We start from the raw sequence: 12,891 nt of genomic DNA, 5'->3' as shown, positions 1-12,891 counted from the left end.
TATAATGAAAGTTATTCTGTACAAACATGTAAAATCTTTATGAAGTAATTACAAATTTAGTTTCAAGACATGAAAAGAACTGGTTACACCACTCTAAAAGCAGTCTACCAATTTCTCAAAAGGAATTGGATCACTAACTTAACTACTATATACTGTTTGCCTATGGTGCAAAGCATACCTTTTACCCATCAACCACATAATCAACTCAACATTCACAACAAAACATGAAGCCACATTTGAATCATGTGGCTTTCTTCATCTTCTATCACTGAGTGAGGTAAAACAGCTGTGCCTAGAGAAATCACTAAGGGCCACATCACATTGAGGCCCCTAACGCAGGCAACAGCAGAGGAATTTGTCAGGCAGTGTGGTAAATCTGTGGGGCAGCAGGGGACAATGCATACCCTGCATCGCCTCCTTCCCCATCACCTGGCTTCCCCCCATGCTAGCCCCATCCGAGAACAGAACAAAAAGTCCATGTGATGAGGTCATATGACATTCAGGACACCAGAACCTTTCTTCCCTTGAGCTTCACATATTGCTTCTTGTGGACAGCTTTGTACGTGCAAGCATGTGCACTGCAGCATCATTCCATGCAATCTGACAGAAACAACATACATATAAGAGAGGAGACATCATCTTCAGGCCAAAATCATTTCAGCTCAGTTATCTAAAACCATGAATGATAGGTTGTGTTTTCCAGATTGTGTGGCACTGAGTATTACACACAGGAAACTACTTGTGAACAAGCTACACTGAAGCATTTGAGTAACAAAAAATAAAAGATAGCCATTTAAGGAAAAGCTGCATGAAGGCTTCAAACAAGTTTGCTAGAATTGTTGTGAGCCACCATGCTGAGCCCAGTCCAAATATATCCTGCACCTCCCCAAGCTTTTTAAAATACATTTTGTTGCCAGCCTGGCTAAGCACTGAACAGCTGAAAGAGATTTCAATAGTTTAAGTCTGTCTAGGTGTTTGTGGATCTTGTAGATCTAATCTTTAGAAAAGAGAGAGTGTTTAAAAATATAATCTTAAATCCAGAACACTTGTGCTTTCACACAATGTTTTTCACAACTGAATATGGAAAAGATATTGAGTTTATATTTATATACAGTGTTCCCTCACCTATTCCTGGGGTTAGGTTACAGGACCACCCGCAATAAGTGAAAATCCGCGAAGTAGGGACACTATATTTATTTTAATATTTATACATTATTTTAGTGGTTATATACTATTTTAAGTTTTTATCAACCAATTGTGTGTTGATAAATCGCCTCCTTCTCCTTCTGTTGCCGCTTGGGCTCCTTTTCTCTCCTTTTGGCTTCTCCTTCCTCCCTTCCTTAGGCTGTAAATTGTAAATTTTTATGATTTATAATAGTCTTTTAGAGTTTATTGAAAAACGGCGAAACAGCAAATCTGCGAAAAGTGAACCGCGAAGTAGTGAGGGAACACTATAATCATCAATTGCGTCTTTTGCAGTCTGAAACAGAAATATATTAACCTTAACTCTTTAATAACAAAAATACCTCACCCGCCTTATACTTACAATGATCTTGATTCAAAACATTTGTCATTATAATTCAATCTGATGATTAGTTCTTTCAGTTGCCTTCAGATTAATAAAAATAGTCACTTTGTTCCCTTGCCCAAGAAGTTCTTCTAAATATCAGAAGAAAGAATTGCCGTGTGCAATCTTTTTCACACAGTAGTGCTTTATTTCCATGACGCTCTATTTAAATGTAGCAATTTAAGCAAAAAGTAAAGACAGGCACTATTTCTTGCCTTCTGATACCCTATCTTTATATTACCAAAAGAAAATCCTTCAAAATGCATAGAGTTAAAGAGCTTTCCAGATACCCTCAGCAAAAATATGTCACAGTGAAGTAAGTGATAAAGCATTTCAGATTGCTTGTACTTACATTCTTGCTCTTCCTCGTGCCACAGCATGTAAGCATTAAATGAAATCCAAGGCAAATACCGAGGAAATATTTTTTTCAGAGTCCAGGGCCACTACTCCAATGTAATTTTAAAAAAAAAAACAAAACAGCAATACATCCAAAATCATGATGCCTGCAACAGATTGAAGGTCACTACTCAACAAATCACAGCATTTCAAACTAAAATCCACTCATCTCTTTTAAGTTTCCATAGTTAATTTCAACAGTGGATCAGCTGTTTCTCAGATCTAGATCCTTTAAGGGAAAAAGCATGATTCAAACTTCCCCAAAGCTAACAAAGTAACTGATGCCAGGGTTCTGTTGAGGCCCCGAGATGTTTCAAATTCCAGGATTTGCGCAGAAGCAATAGCACATGCTTCCCTCAAAGCAAGTTGGCTTCCCATAATAGGGCAGCTGATGAACTCTACATATAAGGCTCTGTTTACAAGATGGCATGTTTAATGAATTTATGTGATGTGCCGCAGCCTTCCCAATATCATTCAAAACAACTCCACAGTGCAGACAGCACTGTTTCTCTTGTAAATGCCTCAGCTTGCTCCAAAGAACAGCTTGTGTTTAACTTGAAGATGAGAAGCCTTTGTATGTAGTGGGTGGGGTGTCAACATTTTGCAATACTCTATGGGTTCCAATCTATTTGCATCTAGAACACACTAATTTGAATTTCATTCTTCTGGTCATTTATTGTATATGTTGCTATTATATTTGTATTTTATTTTGTTTCAGCTTCAGGCTCCCCACCTTTCACATAGCTGTATCAAGTGAGTGCCAGAGTTCAAAGGGGATTCGGTACTTATCTAATCTAATTGCAATACTCAGTAAAAATGTTCAGTTCAAAACTCACTGTCCCAACTGTTGAAATGAATCTCAGTATAACAGATTCAAACAATGTAAGCAAACCTGATGGAGTTGCAGATTTCCAAACTAGTTAATGTATTTTGAACAGATCAGAAGCGTAATTGCCACAGCATATTGACACTGCCTTCCCATTTAGCATTAGTTACAAGAAATCAGAGGCGGTCCACCGGCGAGGCCAATTAGGCACTCGCCTGTGACGCATTATTACCGGGGGCACCATCGAGGCGCCCCGCATGCGGCAGGGGTCCTGGTCCACCTAGGCCACTCCGCGCGGCACCAGGCTGAAGCAATTGCTTTGCACGGCACCAGGCAATTGACTGTGCAGATGGGTGGGCCTTCCGTGTCCGCGCGGTCGATTGGAAGGCCTGTGCACGTGCACAGGCCCATCGACCATGCTTTTTGGGCGATGGGCCTGTGCGTGTGCGCAGGCCTTCTAATTGATTGCTTCCTTCTCGCCAGGAAGGCGTTTCTCGGCGCTTTGCAGACCAGAGAAACGGGCGCTGCTTCTCTGGTCTGCAAAGCTTCGAGAATACCTTCCTGCCGAGAAGGAAGCCGTTCCTCGGTGCTTTGCAGACCAGAGAAGTGCATGCCGAGAAACGCATTCCTTCTCGTTCCTCAGTGCTTTGCAGACCCCTCCTCTCCCCTCCCTGCTGCCCAAAATTCAGGGGGGGGGGGCAAAATTCAGATTGCCTACTCTAAAAAATTACCTAAGGACAGCTCTGCAAGAACTGAATCAGTGCCAGATCTGCCATTAGGCAAACTGAGTCAATTGTATTAGGCCACTCCTGTTGGGTGCCATAGTAGGGCAATGAACTGTTAGTTATTTAATTTGGTATTATTATATTTTATTGTTTTCTGCCAAGTGGATGGGAAGAAGTGTTTGTGGAATTTTCTTCTTTGTGGGATGGATTCGAGGACTATGCCTGAACTCCATGGAAGTGGACAAATATCAAAATGTCTTCAGATTGGTATTATTTCTTTTTTTAAAAAATGCTTTTTTATTTCTTTTATTTTTTTTCTTTTCTTCATCTCTTTTTCTCTTGCTTGCTTCTTCTCTCCCTTGTTCTCTCTCTTTCCTCTTAATACATTTCTAATTATTTTTTTCCCCAAAATGGTTGGTTTTTAAAATTTTTAGAAAATACTCAGTAAAGATTATTTTTTTAAAAATAATCAATCATGCAATGGAACCTTGACATTGGCTCAGCATTCTCAAATCCTCTCCCAAAGTCAATCTGTATTAATGGGGCAATGTAAATTGAAGGGGTAGGAATTTGTATTGATTTGCTCTCAGATGGGATGCAAAATCAGATTCAAGAAATCTTCAATTGGAGTCACAAATTAGATTGTTTTTTCTTCCTGGAAAAATTATTTTTGCATTAAAGCCAATAAAAAAGTCACATTGCACTGTGATAAAGTGAAATACTGTGTGATCTTTTCCCCTGTGCATAGTACAGTTGAAAAGATGACTGGAAGGGCAGTTCTGAGGCATGACTTAATTCTGGGAATGAGTGAGATTACCAATGCTAGGAAAAATTTGTAACCTGCAATGCCTTAGCGAGAGGCAAAGGAATGAACCAGAGCATAATTAGCAATTGTGTGATCAATACAAATTATACCACATTCATGACAATATGGCTCCATCAAAAATCCCAGAATATAGTACTATCTACTGCACTGATTTCACAGAGAGGATAGAAAAAGACATTGTTTCATTTCACCTTAAATCCATCATTAAATCCAATGCCAAAGAAACAAAAACAAATAGATTCACACAGTTCCATACAAGTGTGTCTCCTGCTACTTGTTTGAATTAAACAACAAGAACAGGAAAGCAGAAAACCCTTACTGGCTTCTTTTTCCATGCTGTACACATCATACTTTTTTTTTCCATATAAATTATTCCTCTATGGAGCCTGACAGTAATTGGCAATAGTGAATTCAATAATGCCACTGTGACTGACAGGCAGCCCTACCCCTTTTCCCTTTCATTATTTCCCTTTGACCCTTTTCACTGCAGAGCAAATTTGTGACAGTTCCATGTGCTTGTGCTATCCACCATGGTTCTTCTTAGGCTGTAAGAACTGCAGGCTCTTTTGCTTCAGCCGCCTGCTATGATTTCTGTACATTTGCATGGGAATTAGAGATCCTTGCTGTTTCTTAATGAAAGTGAACAATGGAGAGATGAACACAGGTTAAAACAGAAAACAAACCTTCTCTTAATATATTCATTGCTACAAAGTTTATCCAGGGGTAGCTGTGTTGGCTATACAGAAAACTACGAGGGTTGAATTAAAAGTAATGCCTCCGCCTTCGTAATTCCTCAACAGATAGCAGTACTGGTATGCGGCAGGTACTGGCTTGTTCAGTAGACTCTCCTCTGCAGTTCCATTTGGTGGGAAACCTTGGCATTGAACAGTTGTGTTGTTAAAGTGCAAAGTACGGAACCCTGCGCAGACAGTCAGTCAGTGTGACTTAAGCAACGTGCAGTCACTGAATTCTTGACAGCAGAAGGTGTCACCTCAAAGGAGATTCATCAGAGAATGCAAGCTGTTTATGGTGATTGTGTTGATGTGAGTACTGTGCATTGTTGGGCAAGTAAGTTTAAAGATGTTGAGGTGGGAACATCTGACTTGCATGGTAAACGAAGAGTTGGACGTCCTGTTATAGCAACCACCAAGTTTCACAATCAAAAGGTTGACAGTTTGATTCAGGACAATCGTCGTATCACTCAGAGAGAAATGTCAAGCATAATCGGCATTTCATAAGAACGTGTGGGTCACATTATTGCTTTGCTTGGCTATCGGAAGATCTGTGCACGATGGGTACCGTGAGATGCTGTTTGTGGAAACAGTGTCAACCTCTTCTGTGACAGCTTCAGAAAACTTGTTCATCGTTGGCAGAAATGTATCTAATTGTCTGGTGATTATGTGGAAAAGTGGATAGTGATAGTTAAAGAGCACATTCTAAGGATTATTTTTGTGTTTGATTTATTAAAATATTCCCATCCAAACCGAAGTAACGAAGGTGAAAGCATTACTTTACATTCAACCCCCGTATAATGACATCCCAAACTCAAAATCAGCAATATGTTTATTGCCCACCTCATAATGTGCAAAATACATCACGCAAGCTTTGGAAGCCCCACTGGTCTTTTCATCATGAAAAAGTGTTATAAAAGAAGAAGGAAATAAATGACAATATTAGAGTATCATGGTTACATTTTGTTAAAATGTTGCTTTTGTTTCCACTAAAAGCAGGAATATCCATGTGCGCTGAAGGTCTCTTTGGCCATGTTTGAAAGAAAAAGAATGTTAAAATCCAGGCAATAAAATTTCTACTCCAATACCAGCAAAAAAACCCTTCTAATTTATCTTGAGATCCAGGCTGTTTCTGTCCTGGGTGAAGTTACTCACCTTTTTCTTAGGCAGAATCCAAAAGGTATGCCTAAGAAAAGGGCAGGTAGCCTCACCAAAGACATAGACAGTTGGATCTCAAAGGAAGTAATTTTTTTCCTGTTAGCCAAATAGAGGAGTGACCTGTGTTCACATTGTTATCTTTCCACCTTAACTGACAATACCAAAAACAACATATTGACAACATGTAGGTTGTGATTTTAACATCATCACGTTTTACCTTCTCCTGTGTGATACTTCAGCACTTGTCCTGATCTTGAGGACAATTGAGCTTTGAAAAGCTGTGCAATGAATCTTATGCACTGTTTAGTACTGTTGTAAAAAAATATTCTGCTACATTTAAAAGTCTTTTCAATGTTTTCACTATTTTCCCCTTGGGTTTTTCTGGGTAGCATTGGGAAAGACTTTTGTCTAAAACATTAGGTCAGCTGTTATCAGGCAGTAGCTAGCTAGATCCAACATGACATTTTGTCTGATTTGCATTGGCTCAGTGCTCATTATACTTCATTATACTTCATCTTAATTTTGGATTGGGGTTCCTCGCTTCATTATATTAGATTTCAGATATATATATATATATATATATATATATATATATAAAAAATTAATTGAATATTACCATAACTGGAAAACACAAAGTTTGATGTGGAGCAACTATCCTGCAACAAGAGAGCAAGTTTTTTGTAGTGGTTTGAACACTGGACTACAACTATGGAAACTAAAGTTTGAATCACCACTTGGATATGAAATGCACTAGGAGACCTTGGGCAAGTTATACGATTTCAGTCCTCTGCCCCCCCCCCCCCCAAATACATTTTGCCTATCAAACCCTGTGATACATTTACTTTAGGGTTGCCATAGGTCGAAAACAATTTGGAGGCAGATAACAACAATCCTACAGCAAAACTTGCTGAATATATAATTTCTATAGATCGTGAACAACCATGAAATGATTTCTCAAGGAAATGCAAGGAAATATGTAATATGAAAACTTACAGAGGCACCTATTTCTGTTAGTAATCTTTTCAAGGCAGTAAGATTTCCTTTTCAGTTTGCTTTCTTTTATTTACTATGATCAACATGTAGTGCTTTGAATCCCATTTTAGTCTGGTTAACCACATTTCATAAAATAACATATATTTACTTGACCAGCTATCTAAATACAAAGGTAACTCAATGTCCTGGATTTTATTTTAATACACTCTTTCATCCTTTAGAACACCCATCATTTTTCACACTGGTAGCCAAATTAATTCCTGACAAACACTCAGTGAGTAGATATCTCAGCTGTCTATAAAGGATTAATTTGCAACCCACAGAGTCCAAAAGTCATGCACTGATGTTGAAAATAATTTGAAGCACAGTGTCAGGAGAACAGAGAGTGACAGTAGCAATGCTTTGAGGATTTGAGACCAAGAAAGGTTGGGAAAACTTGGGCCCCAAGTAAAAAAAAATGTTTATTACATCCAACCTCACTTGTGAAAAACAAAGAAAGGTTTCATAAGATAACATTTCCGTTGGCAGTTTCTAAAACCTCAGGAGACTGCACAGACTCTTTTAACCAAACTATCATCTGGCTAAAGTGAAACAATTTCTTCTGCATGTTTTGTAAATCTAATTCAGATAGGAAAATTGGCTTCGTAGAATCATCATTTCATCACTGGCCGACTGTAATAAAATAATGCAGAAAAAAATGGGGTAACTATTGTAAACAGATCTCTCATTCAGCCCTTTCTTCAAATTTTTCCCAAAAACTCATTTACTGGTCTAATATAAAATAATATACATTAATGAAGAAATGAGAAATATGTGGCCCCTCAGATGTTGTTGGACTGTAACTCCCATGGTGCCTTACCTTTGCCTATATAGGCTAGTGTTGATGGGAATTGTAGCAAAATGGTTATTTATTTCAAGCGTGTAATTCATTTCAAAATAAGCAATAAGTAATTTTAGCAATATTCTTAAAACAATAAAAAGGAGTTCTTTGGCTATGTCATTAGAAAAAGCAAGAACAAGGCAACAATAAGGCCTCTGTGTGGGAAAAGTGGTGAAATGCTAACAGGGGGTAGGAGAATGGCAGAGCTGCTCAACCCTTCTTTGCCCCAGTCTTCTCCCAAATGGAGATCAGTGTTCAACCTGAGCAATATGGAGCAGATAGGTTAATAGGGGAAATGTAACCCAAAATAGGTAAAGAAATAGTCCAGGAATACCTGGCTACTCTATATGAATTCAAGTTTCCAGTACCAAATGAACTACATCCAAGATTATTGAAGAAACTAGCAGAAGTAGTTTAAGTTTCTCTGGTAAAGAGTGCTGGTGCCTCACTAAACTACAACTCTCATGATTCCAACTCTCATGATGGCAGATAATAATAATAATAATAATAATAATAATAATAATAATAATAATACATCACACAGTCCTAGACACTTGGGAAGTGTTCGACTCATGATTTTGTGAAATGAAATCCAGCATATCTATCTTGTTTGCTGTGTCATAATAATAATAATAATAATAATAATAATAATAATAATAATAATAATAATAATACTTTATTCTTATATCCCACCCCATCTCTCCAAGGGACTTGGGGCGGCTTACAAAGGGACCAAGCCCAACAGTGTAATAAAATACAACAGTAAAAACAAATCCAAACACAACAATAAATACATGAGAATAAAACAAACAACAACAACAATTTAAAACATATTCAATGACCCAGAGCTATATAATTAGTCCTTCAATCCTCAGACTAAAGGGATAAGGTTAACAAAGTGCAATGTATTACAATTTCTAATGGCATGGGACAGCAATACATTTAAAGTGGGGTCAAACTGCATTAGTGCAGATGCACCTTTTATTAAGGTTTGTTTTGTACATAGTAACTCATTTTGCCTCCTGATATACTTTATTTACTCAAATTTAACACTCACCTTTTTTGGCTAAATTATCTTCCCAAAATTAGGATGCACATTAGATTTGCATAATATGGTAATTTTAGTGCTGAGCCAAAGCAAAAAGGGAAGCTACTTCAGGACCACCTAGAGATTTTATTTGAGGGATGTCATCTCTAATATAATTGCCATGGCTCAATGCTATGCAATGCTGGGATTTGTAGTATGGTGAGACATCAGCATTTTTGGCAGCCATCATCATCCCAAATTACACTCCCCATAGCATTGAGCCAGGATAGTTAAAGTGGGTTTATTCTACAGCATAGATGCATCACAAGGTTTTCTTTTCAAAGCTGAATGCTTTAGTGTTCTAACTTTTTTGTTTTGAAAGAAGGAATTATAAGCAAACAACCATTATAATGCACATCTTTTTCAGCGAAATGACAAAGAGTGCACGTTACATTCTTCAGCAAATACTTTTTGTTTTCAGGGTTTTGAAAATTGCCCATTAGATTCAATGGTGCATTAAACTCAAGTAAATATGGGTAAAAACTACACTTCCCAGGATTTTTTGTGTGAATGTGGACACTGTTTACAATTGCATGGTGTTTCATCTCTTAATGCCTCACTGATGAAGGAAGGGTGACAAACAATATAGACAGGTAAGCTGAGAGGAGGACCACGGAAAGGTAAGGCAACATCCAGGTCCTCATGCCTTTATTCACCATTGAACTGTTTTTTAAATGTGACATTATTATTATTAATACCTTTCTTCTTCTGATTGGCTGTCAAGGAAAAAACAGCATGGAACTGCCCTTGTCAATCATGTCAGCCTCCACCCCCACCCCCACCCCCAGCAACAAAGTATGTTACTTTATTTGGGGGGGAGGTCTGAATCAACAAATCTTTTATGAATTTCTTCAAAAGTTTTGGGGCTTTATGCTTTGATTTGTTAATGCTTCAGAGAGGTTCTTCCCACATTTTATTTCAACGGTTTATATCTCTGGATCACTGGCATCTTATCAAATCTGAAATGATGTCCGGAATTTTGTCCCCCCCCCCCAATATCTACAACATATTATGAACAATTGTCAAAAAAATCAGCACAGTTACAGAGATGCAAAGGCTGCAAAAGCATATATTTATATAAGGGACTTGAAAAACACTCTTTCCCTTCCCTATTTCTGTGGCATTTGCTACAAAAACTTACAGATTTACTGCAGACTGCAGGTTAAAAAAACTTGCTAAGGTCACAGTTTATCTTTACAGTTTTAGATAGAAGTGGCCAACTTTGATGGGGCTAATGCACAGTTTTCTGCCTCCTAGGGCTGCAAAGACTGACAAAAATGCCCCTATCCACTATAGAAGCAGCCAAAATTGCACAGCAGGCTTTGAAAAATGAGTTCATGTCAAAGAAAGCAGAGCTTCCCTGCAAACCATTTATAGGAGGAATTCCTGCCTGGTTCTAGAAAAGGTAATTTATCCTTTTTTGCCCAAATATTATTTTCTGGTGAAGTTTGAGTTTGCAAAAACAGCTTGGCTGAAACGTGTCTCCAAGAGTTCACTTTGGCAGGCCTGATACACTTACTGCATTGTCATCAACACCATGTTGGTGCAATACCAACATGGCATAAACTACAGCAGTATAGACAATAGTGGCAAAGAAAGTATAGAGCAGATGTTATGGCTGAGAAGAAAGCAAAGCACTGGAGTAATAGGTCTCTGGAGCCAGCAGTTCCTGTCTGCCTTCCTTCACCACTGCTGCTACCCTGGAAAAATGTAGCAGGGGATATCTACAATAACCACTTAACATGAAGTTCAGTAATGGCTGAAATACGCATGGAGCCAATCCAGGGTAACACAGGATGAGGGAACCTTACCATGGCCTTGACTCGTTTAAAAAAAAAAAAAAGCTTCAGGTTGCTTCAGATTCTACCCCAGAATTCAAAGAAACCCATAACTCTGAGCCCAAGTAAACAGTTGGGCTGGTTCCGAGATGGAACCAGTTGCAATAATTTACAACCTTTCTGTGTTTCCTTGGGTCAGGCAGCCCAGGAACATGGGATGTCACTTTACATCTCTTCCCATTCTCTGTGTCCCAACTGTCTTAGGGAGTAACATGAGGCCTGCTGGTGGACTGTCACCTCCAGTGATATCGGCCACAGTGATCAGGGAAGGGAGAGAGTAAGGGGGGCTATTCCTCCTTTCCCCTCTCCACCCCCCTTGCTACCCCATCTGTCACTGCAGGTAACAAGCACCTAACATGACCCATATTGTTCTAAGAGACCACAGAAGAAAACTATTACAGGAGGAGATGGAAAGGGTAGTCATCTGATGGCACTGAACTGGGTTTAGTGCTGCCAGGCAGATGTGACTCCCTTCTGCCTCTGCAGCAGCTGTGGAGTGTGGGCTGTGTAAACCATCCCTGGGCCGATCTGAGATATGCAATATGTATAAGCCTTGGGATAAAGGCTAGTGTAACTCTGCCCTGAAATTTTATAGAACTAGCACCATATTGTAGAAGCAACTGCAAACGCAAGGAAAGGAGAGAAAGGGGACTTTTTTGATCACACATTTGAGATAATGCACATATTTATATTAGGGATGGTAATAACATTGGAATAATTAAATGGGAATATTCAAGTGTTGAGGTTTTCCAGTAGTTGAGTATCTCAAATACCAGAAAATCTCAATGAAGAGCATTATTTTGTAGTTATCTCCCCAATGTGGCCATGGAGTGATCACAGGGAGAATATAGCGCAGTGAAGGATAGTTGACTATGTTTAGACAGAGAATCTCCAGGGGCTCTTAAAGGATGCTTGCACCACTGAGCATTAGTAATCAGAACACAGCTGGCAACCCTTGGCTGCTCATCATCCCCTAGTCATTACATGGCAATATTGGGGCCAGGCAAAAGATGAATCATGGGATGGAGAAGTGATAAATACCTTTCCTTTTCTGCAGAAACATCTTTGAAAACTGAGGAGTTTTCAAAGATATTACTAAGCCGGGGGAGAAACATACATTCTTTAACATTTAAAACACCCTTTATTCACATAACACGTCTGAAAACTCAGCTAATACAGGAAGCATTCTATAGAGCCTTAATAGATGTCTAATATTAGGAAAAGGGAAGAAAGTGTGAATTCTTCAAATTTCTAGTAGATAGTATGGCTCAATATTATTTTTTAGGTAATTTCATTATTATTTTGCAAAATGGAACTGAGCATGAATACATTTATAATAAACAAAAATAAGTATAAGATATACCGTAAGGTACAGGATGAGGCATAATGATCACTTTCCCCAGGCTTCTTATTCTTTCTGACTAAATATTACTCTCATCTTTAAGTTGTCCAGACTAGCTATGACGGAGATGAAGGGGGAAGGATGAAAGTATGCAAGGGATAACTCTCCCAATGTTTTGTGCTGCCCCCTTGCATTTAAATTGCACAAAATATTTAAGCTGGAATCAGATGACTGCCTGTGGCCCATATGTGCTCCACAGATTGCCCCACACATTTTTCATGTTTACTATGGGATAACTGAGGGAAATAGGCAAAGATGTAGTGGAAGAACAGGCAGAAAGCACAGCAGGAGCCAACTGACTAGCACAAGCAGTAATGACAAATGGTGCAATGCTCAATTAAGAGAATCACCACTATTTGTTCCCCGTTCCACCCACACACATGTTTCCTACTGAATAAATTATCTTTATTTCACATTTCACATGCAACTTTCTCAAAGACTAATCTTACCAAGGCAGGCAGA

The 12,891-nt window shown here is 38.7% G+C and overlaps 1 protein-coding gene across 13 annotated transcripts in view; it reads right to left on the bottom strand.

Moving 5' to 3' along the window:
* The window catches only part of dmd (dystrophin), a 1,684,732-nt gene that overhangs the window by 1,388,065 nt on the left and 283,776 nt on the right, over window positions 1-12,891 (bottom strand). Inside the window, exon 1 of one of the 13 annotated variants that reach the window (XM_008107347.3) lies at window positions 1,920-3,085. The exons of the other annotated variants lie outside the window; for them this stretch is intronic. Within the exon in view, the coding sequence (XP_008105554.2) occupies window positions 1,920-1,947 (28 nt within the window). The 5' untranslated portion in view covers window positions 1,948-3,085. Of the gene's footprint in view, window positions 1-1,919; window positions 3,086-12,891 lie in introns of those variants that run through there. 13 annotated transcript variants of the gene reach the window in all.

Source organism: Anolis carolinensis, chromosome 3, assembly GCF_035594765.1.
Source record: "Anolis carolinensis isolate JA03-04 chromosome 3, rAnoCar3.1.pri, whole genome shotgun sequence".
Taxonomy (NCBI): Eukaryota; Metazoa; Chordata; class Lepidosauria; order Squamata; family Dactyloidae; genus Anolis; species Anolis carolinensis.
The sequence above is the reverse complement of the archived record's forward strand: the minus strand, read 5'-3'. Positions and strand labels throughout refer to the sequence as shown.